General features: G+C 38.6%; 1 protein-coding gene across 1 annotated transcript in view; it reads right to left on the reverse strand.

Moving 5' to 3' along the window:
• The window catches only part of MAP9 (microtubule associated protein 9), a 30,345-nt gene extending 17,734 nt beyond the window's left edge, over positions 1-12,611 (reverse strand). Inside the window, exons 1-6 of the mRNA XM_026499530.4 lie at positions 12,487-12,611; positions 11,460-11,611; positions 10,614-10,698; positions 9,160-9,480; positions 2,880-3,109; positions 351-444 (exon numbers count right to left, since the gene is read on the reverse strand). Coding sequence (XP_026355315.3) covers positions 351-444; positions 2,880-3,109; positions 9,160-9,480; positions 10,614-10,698; positions 11,460-11,534 — 805 coding nt within the window. The 5' untranslated portion in view covers positions 11,535-11,611; positions 12,487-12,611. The remainder of the gene's footprint in view (positions 1-350; positions 445-2,879; positions 3,110-9,159; positions 9,481-10,613; positions 10,699-11,459; positions 11,612-12,486) is intronic.
• Positions 12,612-13,081: the final 470 nt, after the last annotated feature.

A 13,081-nucleotide genomic window follows, 5' to 3' on the forward strand; every position in this document is an offset into this window, starting at 1 on the left:
AGGAAAGAAATACATTGACAACTCACCCTTACACTCACTGTGTGCTTACTGTGGCACTGTTCTCAGTGCTTTACACGTACTGTTAACTCATTTAGTTCTCACGGCCTCTGTGTGGGGTAGATTACTCTTATGATCCCCATTTTAAAAATCAGTATACAGGGCCAGAGAGATTTTGCTGTTGGAACTGCATCTAATTCTGCATCTAAAATCAAATAGCACAGTTGGGATTAAAACCGAGGCAAATACAAACATGTATCATTCCTAACCATGTATTCTTTCTTTTACAAATAGTATTCCAAACAATATGGAGTTCACACATAGACTAAGATGTAATAATCTGATATAACCACCTTTTATGGATGCTTTTCCTTTAGATCCTGGTGAAAAGGAATCTCCAAGACTTACTTTAAGGGGTAATGATGATAGGTTTGTTACCCATGGATCCTGTTTAAAAAAAAAAAAAAAAGTATTTACTATATAAGTTTAGTTCTTAAGGTTTATGGTAGGGCAACAGCATTAGTTAGACTATTTTATAACTCTGAAATCATCATCATTAGGAATTTGCTGCTGAAACACCAAAAGCATTAAGCCTATGGAGACTAACACACTTTACTGTCAAGCCTTGATGTCTTGATCATTAAATGGGGTCACTAAAGAGCTATTCTAGTTCTTGAATCTAGTTCTTGATATTTGTTTTCAGTGATTTTCAAAACCCTTGCTCGCAAAGCAAATCTCATAAATATTTGAGACACAGATTTGATATATTTTCTCTAATTCTTATTTCTAAGAAAGCATAATGGAGACAGTAGGCAAAAACCCTTGGTGTCAAATATTACTATTTGTCCAAATGAAAGCAATTTATAAACCAAGTAGACAGCTACTACCAAATAGTTAGACAGAAAAAGCATAGATTTCATGCACCTGAGTTGTCCTCAAAATTCTGAAAATTATATCTGAAATGAAACAATTATATTTGTGTGTCTTAACTAAACATGTCTTTAGAGAACAGTAATCTAGCCTAAAGTTGATGGTATCATAATGTAAGAAGTTTGACTTTGCTGTATAAATAATTAATTCTATTTTTCAATTCCACAATATTTTATGGTACAAAGACAATTATTTGTCAAAAGCAATAAACAGAAACCATCTAGGAAGCTGGCAAAAGGGCTGAAACACAGGAATCTACCTTGAGAGACAAAGCTTTGCAGAGGAGACTGGCTAGTTAGTAGCTTTTTGCCTGAGTACATTCACCCATCTGTGCAGCTCAAGTGGTAGAAGGTTACAGCCTTACTGGACTAGCTCAAGGGAGCAGAGGATAGAGTTTAGGACGAGAAGATCAGCCAGTAAGTTTGAGGAAGAGCTGCAGTGGACATGAACCCCAAAACTTGCATATAAAATTCACCCAAAACCCTCTGCTCATCTATGCATGGCATAGAAAAGATGTCAGAGAAGATCCTGTAAAATCACGGCAGTCAGAAACTGAAAGAACTAAGCAGAGATTTCCGTTGATATCCATGGCAAGGGAGACAGAGTTGGGAATCTGAGTCCAGCCACAATACATGTATACTAAAACACGTGTTCAGAGGAACAGAACAGAATCTAGAATCTCTACAACATATCGTTCATAATATCCTGTATTCAATCAAAAAGTTACTAAATAGGTGAAGAAATGGAAAATTGTGGTGCACATTCATGAAAAAAACAAAAAACCCACAAGAACAGTCCTCAGGAGCCAACCTAGAGATGACCCAGACGTTGCAATTAGCAAACAAGGACTTTAGAGTAGGTATTATAAATATGGTCAAGCACTTAAAGGAAACGCACGCATGGAGGTTGACACAGATGGATCTTAAAGATACAAAAAATACAAAAAAAAAAAAAAACCAATGGACATTATAGTGTTGGAAACTACAATATTAAAGAAATTTGCTCGATAGACAACAGCAGATCGGGGATGACACAACTGGGAAGTGAACCTGATGGCAGAGCAATACAAATTATTCAATCTGAAAAACAAAGGGAATAAAGACTGAAGAAACATGAACAGAATTTTAGAGATCAGGTGAGACATAGCAAAGATTTCAGTCCTAAAAGGAGAGAAAAGAAAACTAGGGCAGGAAAAAATAACTTAAAACTCCCCATTTTCATAGAAATTATCAGTTTATAGATCCTGAAAGCTCAATGAAATCCAAGCAGAATAAATGTTTTTAAAAAACCCACACCTAGGGCACCTGAGTGGCTCAGCAGGTTAAGAGAGGGGGCCCAGCGTTCCCCCCCTAATAACAATACATAGTAAACTCTCTGATGAAATCCTGAAGGGTCATATTTACTCCCATTTCGGCAGATTCCCAAAAATACAGGACAGTGCCATGATCATTCAATATACCTTTGCTGAGTGAATAAAACCAATGAATAAAATGACACTGGCTATATGGTCCTTAGCCAGAGATTATACAATTCAAAGATATGTGAATAAAACTCTAAATTCTTATGATGAAAGATAGACAGCATTGCATAGATTCAAAGGGCAACATATTTTTTCACATTTTACTTTCTCTGAAAGGAGATGATGCATTTTATAATTACTGGTGTATATAGATTAATTGGCAGAGTTTCCTTCTTTCGTAGCAATACATAAAATAACGCTATATCTTTGCTATACCTTACAGTTGGTGAAGTTTTAGACTCGATGGAATACTGTGTATTAAAAAAAAAACTTTAGATTATTTCCCTATCAATTGCTGAAGAAAACACATAAACACACACACAAAACACACACATACACACACATGCATGCACACAAATATTCTCTTCTTCATAATCAGATGCGAAGACCTCAGTTCAAGAGCACAATTCAGCAGTTCATCAGTAGTGCTGACCTCAGGATCGAGGTTTTCGGAGAACGATTTTTTCTCAGCTTCTAGTTGTCGGTCGCTTAGCTTTGGAAGGGGGGAAGGTGCAGAATGTGCCTCCAATTCTTCACGGAGGGCAGTTGTCTTATCTTCTCCTAGCCCCTCTTTCTCCTCCTTATGGTTGTGTTTCTTCAACATGCTCCGTGGCCGAGGTGAAGGCTTAAAGTGATTGCCTGCTTCAAGGCTGCTGCTGTTTTCTGTTGAAAAACAAACCGTTTTAACATGAGCATACGAAACAATGCCCATGACTTCAACTACCACGGGGGTGCCATCCCACTTTCCTCCTGTGCCTCTGCTCCTTGGCTCTCTGTCCTCGGGCATCCAGAAGCAGCCCACAACCCTTCTCTACACAGAGCTCCCATAAGCACTGATAAGCAATAGCTCAAAATCAAATTTTCTTTTTTAAAAGTAGCTGTCATCCTGGAAGGAACTAGTATACTTTACTCTTGTGAGAAGTTAACTCTTCAATTTTATGAACTCTCATAGCACTCAAAAAAATAAAAAACAAAATACAACTGTGCCCAGTTTCTGCCTCTAAAAAACAGGAGGGGGGCTCATCCATAAACCTTTAGTGAGTCTCTGCTGCCAGGCACCATACACGTTACTCACATTACTGGACTTCATATTCAAGACAGTGACAATGGCCCTGTCCAAGGATTTTACAGGTTGGGCGGGGAGGAGGTTCTAAACAAAAGAAATCTCAAGAGAAAGGTAAGTTCTGTTGTAAGTATGAAGACGATGTGGGTACTGGGGACAGAAGTGCTCGCTCTCACCAGAGGGAGGAACAAAGAACTGCATTTATGAGCTGCTATTCTCAGAGTCCATAAAATCTCTCTGGAGTAATTAAAATTTCTCAGTGACTATTTCCATTACTTCCAAGTTTAAAACAACAATCTAATGCTGGTGTACTTCCAGCCCTCAAAATATAAGAAAGTTTTTTACATAAACTTTTTGCCTAAATTTTACCTGTTATGCATATTCATTTCTCCACTGTTCTACCAATGTTTTCTTATGACAAAACTTCAAAACTGAAATAATCAACACCTTCCTCCTCTTTATACATGGGCTTATGAATGCTGCTAGAAGATTCCACCATCATACCAAGCTGGCACTGCTATAAATGTTTCATTGCCAATTTTAGCTGTGTCCTAAACTCTGGTCAAATTCTCAAGCCATCTCGGATTCTTCCCTCTGTTCCCCCATACCCAAAGCGTCAGGATACCCTATTGATTCTTCTTGCTACATCTCTCATTTATCCCATTTTTTACACCCCATTCCCCCTCAGCTCTTCATCCGCTCTTTCCTAAATTACTGCCTCAGGGGTATTTATAAAATGAAAATCAGATCACATCGCTTCTCTCCACAAAATGCTTCAATGGCTCCCCAGCGCCCAATCCTACAGAATAAAAGCTTAAGGGCCTGTGAAAAAGATAAAAGGTCTTATGGTCTTCTCCCCGGCTGCTGGTGCTGCCTCGTCTACTGACACACCCTCTCCAAACTGTGTTCCGGAAATGCCGGGCTCCTGCCGTCTCGCGCATGCGCCACAATCCCGCCTGCTACCATCCCTTTACCCAAGCCGACCCCTCTGCCTAGAATGTCCGCTTCCTGCTTCTTCTCCTGACGAATGGTTGCATGTCATTCGAGCCCCAGTGTAAGAGAATATGGTATAATGCCTGGAAGAAGGTGTTGAGTCAGGTTTTTTAAATTGTGGTAAGAACACTTAACCACAGATCTACCCTCTTAACAAATTTTAAGCGCACAATACGGTATTGTTAACTAAAGGATTGGTGTTGTACAGCAGGTCTCTGGAATATATTCACCTTGCGTAAGCGAAACTTTACACCTGTTGAACAGCAACTCCTTTTTGCCTCTCCCCACAGCCCCTGGCAACCACCATTCTACCTTCTGTCTATTTCAGATATTTCATACCTGAATCGTGGCTCTGACATCAGCACTGTAACCTGACAGAATCCTATAACCTCCACAAGCTCAGTTTTCCCATTGGTAAAATGAGGTAAGAATTCCTACTGCATAGCACAGTACCTGCCTCACAGTAAGTGCTCAGTGCACACTAATAACCATGGTAAACTTTTCTTTCTTTCATTGTGTTTTTTGTTTTCGTTTCATTGGTTTGTTTATCACACCCTTTTTTTTTCGGGGTGGTCTCTCCTCTTCTCCATCCTTGTAATTCTAGTGGGCTAACAAGTATCTCCTCCATACCTCAGTAAGAAGGGTGGGCCCACAAGGCATACCATCCTCCCGGCTTATCACTGAAACGTCATTTCCCCTGTCCACAGCAAGCGGTCAGGTCAGTATTTTTCTATTTAGAGTTGGAGAATATGCCTTTAAAGTCATGAAGCTGGAAGGATATGATTTGGGGACTACTCCTGTCAGCTAAGGGATGTCTGAGACAAAGAGACCAAATGACAAAAATATAGGACAAAAGGATGGAGGAACTGAGCCAGTAATAGGGGTGGGAGGAGATAGTGAGAAGGTCTGGGAATCAGGGAAGGAAGACAGAAGTAGAGAATCCAAATGACATAAAAGTACTGTTTCCAAACTTAATCACACCTAAAGAGAGGTCTTCTCACATCCATGCTCAATAAGGTGATAAATTCCTCTTTCCACAAGTTTGAGTTGAGTCATTTGCAACCAAAACTCCTGACTACGGGTACTATTATTTGTCAGTTACAACTATTCTTGCCATTTCCTCCAGGAAGCCTTCCCTGATACCCTTAGGTAAACTCAGGTGCCTACTTTCCTGTGTTCTTACTGCATCTTTTATGAAACTTACCATTAAATTGTAAAGTCTTTGCTATGGTCTGAATGTTTGTGTACTCCCCAATTCTTAGGTTGAAATCCTAACCACAAAGGTGATGGTATTAGGCAGTAGGGAGGTGATCAGGTCATGAGGATGGAACCTTCATGAAAGGGGATTATAAAAGAGCCTCCAGAGAGTTCCCTCGACCCTTCCTCCATGTAAAGATATAATGAGAAGTCTGAGACCCGGAAGAGGGCTCTCACCTGACCATGCTGGCACTGTGATCTTAGACTTCTAGCTTCTAGAAATGTGAGAAATAGGTGTCTGTTGTTTAAAACCCATCCAGTCTATGGCACTTTGATAGAGTGGCCCAAATGGACTAAGTCTTGGAGGATTGGTACTATGTCTTTTTTATTATTTTTTTGGTACTATGTCTTTATAATATCGTATTCTTCGTTTTTTTTTTTTTTTTAAAGATTTTATTTATTTATTTGACAGAGAGAGACAGCCAGCGAGAGAGGGAACACAAGCAGGGGGAGTGGGAGAGGAAGAAGCAGGCTCCCAGCAGAGGAGACTGATGTGGGGCTTGATCCCGGAACGCCGGGATCACGCCCTGAGCCGAAGGCAGACGCTTAATGACTGAGCCACCCAGGCGCCCCCATATTCTTAGTTATTATCACAGTGCTTGTAACACAGTGAAACAGACTGTATTCAAAATAAATATGTATGGAAAAATAAAATGATCTGCTTATGAACAAATGCTAAATAATAAAAGCATTTAGAAAAGTGCTTAATTTACACCAGGCTGTTCTAAACACTTCAAATATATAAACTCATTTAATTGCCTCAAACCTCTAGTGCAAGTTCAACTATTATACCCACTTTACAGACAAATAAAATGAGGAACAGAGGTTGTGTGCCTATGGCCATAAACTCTAGTTTGTGGGATTAAAGCAAGAGCACCCTGGCTCCAAAGTTCATGACTTTAGTCACTTTCATGTTAAGATAAAAGCAACAAACCCGTAAAAATTACTTTCTGCAATCACTACCCATGTGACAGTTGCTCAGTAAAGTGAAAGAGTCTAGTTATTGTACTTTCCACAAAAGACAAGAAGAACAAAAGAAACTTTCAGGTTCCAATATTTTTATAAAGCATTAATTGCTCCTCGGAAATGTCTCACCACATTAAAAACATTAGGCTCCAAACTTTGTAAGAAAAAGGAAAAGTCTAAAAATTTAGAAAAGGATAAAGCTTAGCTTGTGAACCACACTTTCTTTCATGAGTGAATCATTCATTTATTCATTTATGCATTAAAATATTTATTGAATTGTATATGCCAGGCACTGACCACTAATCTCAATTTTTTTCTTCAATCCGAAGAGCCTAGGAATAATGACCAAAATTTCACTTCCAGAAGTATTGTCAAGTTTTCAGAAAGAACTACATCTATACATTTTCAAAATGCTTTCTTTTATAATTAAGTATAAATGATTACCTGTTTTTGGTAATTATTTTTATGTAACACATAGTAAATTGCAAATGGCTAATGACTTTACAAATAAGTATTCCACATTTGTATACGGTATTTAGAATCCTGGTGCCATCTTGTGGTTTAAAGACAGTATTTATCTATTCATTTTGATTTGTCACAGGTTTTTTTTTTAAAAAGGTATTAAATAGGTGGAATACTGATGATTATCTACCATAAAGTTCTAATTATATACTTCTACCTATATCAGTCCAACTTTTAGCTTCTGAATGCTTACATTTTCTTATTTACTTAATGAAAAGCTCTTCAGAATCAATACAAATAAGATAAATATAATCTACAAAATAGATTTCTAAAGTTGGTGGGACTAGGAAACACTGTCTGTTCTATCCTTCCTGAAGAGTCCCCATTCATATTTCTTTATTAATGGCTCCAAGAAGTTCTCTCATAAAGAAGTTACTTTAAAATTTCTATAATTCTGTGTTTTTCCAATAATACCAATGAGCAAACTGTAGAATGTTTTTGGGGAAATGGTGAACTACTGGATTATTCACCAAGTTCCATTATGCTCCCTTTCTCTCCATTTTTGATGCTATTCAGTACACCAGGAAGGTACATCTCAGCAATTTAATTCTGTCTCATTATGCCTTGTGCTTATATTTTTGGTAGAATTATACAGCTTCTGAGATACACTTCAATAGATTCTCAAAACAATTCTGTAGAACAAGAAGAGCGGGTTTTATTCTCCTCCTCATGAGGACAATAAGGCCTACCCTACCCAAGGTCACATATAATTACCATACTGTGGCTTTTCTCCTAGTAGTCCCTGCTCTGTTCATATCTGAAAGTCAATGGGATTGTGGGGGAAGGAGTGGTTCCCTAATATATGTCTGAAATAAAGTTCTACCTGATGTTACCCGTGATATCTAATATGTGAAACATAGAATATTTACCAGTGGAGTATTTAATGATGATATAAAGGAAAGAGATTTTTATGAAGGTTAGTATCAACTAATATTTTTTCTATAAAACAGGAAAAAACAACTAGAAGACACCAAACCCTTAAACTTCTATGCCCCTGTTTCTATGTGGTGGCCCAGGGGATCTCAGAGAGGCTGGTTCCTGTTTCACTCCATCTTTGCTCCATTGTGCCCAGAGCTCAGCAGAATTGTGGAGAAATTACTGTATTCCCAATCTCACCAGGAACCTCCCTTCAGAAAACTGAGTTTTAGTGGATTTTCCCAGGGAACAGAGAAACTACATGGAGATTCTCTTAAGGAAAGTTAGAGGTTTAAATACCAACATCAACAAAACTCTCTCCCTTCATATACTCAAATGTCAAAAAACTTTCTGGCAAATGATGGCATGGAAATGATTGTTTGAAGGACGAGTTCCTTCCTGATGTAACTAATTTCTGGAGTGTAAGATGGATTAGGAAGGACTGCATTGCAGTCCTATCCCTAAAAACAAAATTGAGGCCCAAAGGCCTCGCAAGGCTGGACGGGAGCCACAGCTGTGGATGACAAGGTACTCTGTCCTTTTATCAGGTACTAGCATAAATGCAAGACTGACATGCAACTGGACAGCAGCATTATGAGTTTTCTCTATGGTTCCATTATTTTGATTTATAACTCTAAAATTAAAAAGTTAAGTCTACTTCTTAAATATCTACTAGCTACCATATAAAGATATTTTGTGATTATCTTAAAATAAGTTTTCAAGGGGCACCTAGGTGGCTCAGTGGGGTAAGCGTCTGCCTGCGACTCAGGTCATGATCTCAGGGTCCTGGGATCAGAGCACCCTGTCAGGTTCCCTGCTCAGCGGGGAGTCTACTTGTGCCTCTGCCTCTGTCCCTCCCACCACTCATGCTCTCTCTCTCTCTCATTCTCTCTCTCTCTTTCAAATAAATAAAATCTTTTTTAAACATTAAAAAATAAAAATAAATAAATAAATAAAATAAGTTTTCAAGAAATGCAATTATAGTAACGTGAATTACCTGAAGATGTGCTTTTGACTGGAAGAGTTCTGGGTTTAGGTTTCATTTCAATTTTGTCTTTTTCAATTTCCTGGTCTTTATTTTGAGATTTAGATAAGGGAGTTCCAACCATGTCTCCACAACCATCAGGTGCCATTTCTTCCTCATTTTTGGCGGAGAACACTGGCTCATCTTTCACTATGTCACTGTCTGATTTCTTGGTTTTCAAAAAGGACAGTTTTGGAGACTTCTTTTCTTCATCATCTGATAAATGGAAATCATTCATTTTTTTCTTATCTGAATTTTCATCTACTGAGGTGTCAGAAAAATCACCCAAGGAAACTGAAAAATGGATGAGAAAAAATGTTTTCAGTAGTCTCTTTTAAAGTTGTGAGGGTTATATAAATCAAAAAGATTGCCTTGAAGACTAGCAATTAATTTACAACCACGGGTGGATGCAAGTAGCTCTAAAACACAGCTAACTTACACAGTTTTTATTGGTATTCATGAAATAAAAATTTCAATTTCATTCATGTATTCAAAACATACTTATTGAGTGGGAATTGTGTGCCAAACCCTCCGCTTGCTCTGAGAAGTCATTCAAAGGTTCCTCAAAATAACAATGACATAGAATATTTAAATTAGGTTTTGGACTGTAGAGCTTTTATGTGCAAACGACTTCATTATATAAAACCAAAAGCGTTGGTAAGTGGAAGAATTTTACTAGTTATTTGCTAATTATATTATTTTCCATAAAAATTTCAGTACTACAATTTCATCCATACCAGAGTACTGGATTTTACTGTGAGAAGAATAATAAAGAATGCCAACCTAACTACATAGCAATGCTGTAACTAATGTTTTGATTGTTTTCACAGAGAACATTAAAAGTTAGTCACTATATTAAAGAATATTAAATATTAATTTAATTATTACGAATATTAAAGTATAAAACTCTGAGCTTCAAGTTTAGAATTCTGTGTGCTTACACCGGAAACCCAAAATGTTAATATTTTTACATAATCAAAAGAGATCATACCAGCACTGATATACTAGGTTTTTAAAACTGAGCCCCTATTACGGCCAAAAAAATCTGATTTACAAAAAGCATTACAAAAGTGATTCTGACATGCACCAAAGTTTAGTTCTCTAGGCTCTAGTCTTTAATTTGCTATAGAGTCTCATAGAGTTGACATAGGTTGTGTCCAACATGGTTTCCAGCAGACGGGAATTCTTTTATTTCAAACCTGCTATCGGTTAATTTCTATTTTCAGTATACACCATTCAGAAACAAAGGCAATCATACAACTTCTTGAAGATTACAAGTAGCTTTTTACTCATTAAAAAGTTGGAAATTTAAAACCAGTGTATATATAGGTATTATTTTAACGTGATTGTTTTTGAAGGGATGAGCTAAACATAACTAAGGAAGCAAAAAGAGGAAAAGCGGTTTACTTTTCCACATTCACGCATACCAATCTCATCACTGTCAAAGTCATCTGAGTATTCAGAACTTCTTTGCCTGGCTGAGCGAGCTGTAATTGCTTTTATTAGCTCATCCTGAAACGAAATAATTCAAATCAATTTCCACCCAAACATAGCGGTCTCAAATTTAGAATTAATTCTTTAAACAAACAATGCTTGATTAATAACTGCTTTCAAACTCAGGTTTCATTCATATAACAAATGTTCAATGAAAGCCTACCTCATGCCATGCACCCAAGCCCTCAGACTCAATGTGTAACATCACAGACAAGATCCTTCTCCTTATGGAGTTCAATTGGAGGAGACAGGCAATATCAAATAAATAAATTACAGGGTGTAATTAGGGCGGGAGAATAAGACAGGAATCAATTTAGACGGGATTTATTACAAACTGGCATTTTGGAAGAAACTGGTACTTTTTAAGATCCTTTGTTTTAGCACATTACAGTAACAAATGTAATTAATACTGTAAACTTAGAGGCTGAGTTCAAAATTATAGTGACTGGAAAGAGAAAACTGAAATGTTATTATGTTACAACAGAAAAAAAAATTATATGCAAATTTGAAGTTGCTATATAACTTAACTTTTAAAAGTTGATTTAAACTTTTAACGTAGTAAGAACCTAGTAGTGAAGCTAGTTAAGTAGTCTGAAGACCACACAGAAGAGTTTTAATACTGGAGCCTAAACACGATCATCTGCCAAACCTCCAAAGAAATGTAAGGTGTACTCCTGCATTATACAGGGCCCTTTCTAGAATCGTTTCAAGTCCAACATTGTTAATACAGTGTTTACCTTTAAATTCACTCAAAATAAAAACGTTTTGAAATACTTTACCTGGAAAGTAGTCCTTTTGGTGACTTTTGGACTCTTTGTATAAGCCAAAGTTGTGCTAAAAACTTCATCAGACATAGTGGTTTTGTTTTTTCACTCTTTACCTTTATAAAACAGCTAATAAATAATAGGAATAATTCAAACTCTGATGGTGTCTGAAATATACAAAAAACAAATCAGACGTTTTTGCATGTTTGAGAATTTCTATTATTACCCTTTAAAAAGTGCTAAAAAAAGCAAACGAAAAAAACAACTAAGAAAAGCATCTCATGAACATTGCGCTACATGTTCAGTTAAATATAGAGTTCTTCTAAAGAAATATAAAATTTTCACGAGTTTGTTATCAAAAAAATTAAAGTCAAGTTGAAGTTATCCTAAAATAGTTATGCATTATTTTAAGGATGATCAAATAAATGACCGCAACAGCTTAATATGATAAAATGTTGCCAATTAAAATACAACATCTTATTTTTCACTCGTCTTCCATTCAAAAAATATAACATTACCCACGAAACAGCCATACCTTATTTTAAAAAGACTACCAAGGAGATCAGCAGCATAAAAGATACAACTAGAAGGACCACCAAAACAAACAAACCAATAAACAAACAAAAGCTTGCGTACAGCTCTAGTGAAAGACGAAGATCATAAAGCTAAACTGCAATAGCGGTATTTTTTTCCAGTCGCTCTCCCCTCTCACAACAGTGCCCATTGGGCTAAATAAAACAAAACGATGCTTCCATGGTAGGCAGCATTAAAATCACTGCACGAATGGGCCCGTGAATTTTCTTGTGCTCGGAGTGGAGGCCTGGGCCTCGGCCACCCCGCCGTCCGCCGCCCCGCCGTCCGCCGCAGCGCGCGCCCAGGGACCGCTCTCGCCAGGCCGGGTGGCGCCCGGGTCCCAGCCGGCTCCGCGCTGCACCGCGCCGCCCGCCCGCCCAGCTCCCAGCACTCGTCAGGCCCGTGCACACGGAACGCTGTCCACGTCCCGTACCTCCGAGAACCCCCAAGACCCGTGTTCTATACCCACCCCAGCCAATCCTGCGGTGGGCTCCTCGCTACCCTAAGGACTGAGCCCCTGGCCTTGAGCAGAAACCTCTCGTCCTGACCGGGGCCTGCAGTCTCTCGGAGACTGGCACTGGACTGAGCAAAGGGGAGGGACTAAAAGCGGAGATGGGAGGCGGTTGCTAGGAAACCGCGTCTCCGGAAGGAAGTGACTTCCCTACCGCCAGGTCTCTCGGGTACCCAACACCTCTCTTCCGCCTAACGCGTCGCTTAGGCAACCGCCCAGACGAAGGAAATGACATCACCCCTTTGGGTACCGGGAAAGGGGTGCATTATCGTCTACAGTGCTACAGCTGTTGCCTAGGAGATAGGACCCTCCCGCTCCCACCCGAAACAGCGAGCCTAGAGCTTGCTCTTGGAATGAGAGTCCTTACTTCCACCTGCTGCTTGAGCCCAAGCACATTTACCGTTTTGCCAGAGTTAGGATATGAAGTTCTGCTAATCGAAATAGTGTACTGACAGAATAGCATACTGACAGATGGAACAGAATAGCTACACAGTGTCCTTTGCAGGCTAAGGAGAGGACCTGCTCCATTGAATCCTGGTACTCCTTCCCAATA

This window comes from Ursus arctos, unplaced genomic scaffold, assembly GCF_023065955.2.
Source record: "Ursus arctos isolate Adak ecotype North America unplaced genomic scaffold, UrsArc2.0 scaffold_11, whole genome shotgun sequence".
Classification (NCBI taxonomy): domain Eukaryota; kingdom Metazoa; phylum Chordata; class Mammalia; order Carnivora; family Ursidae; genus Ursus; species Ursus arctos.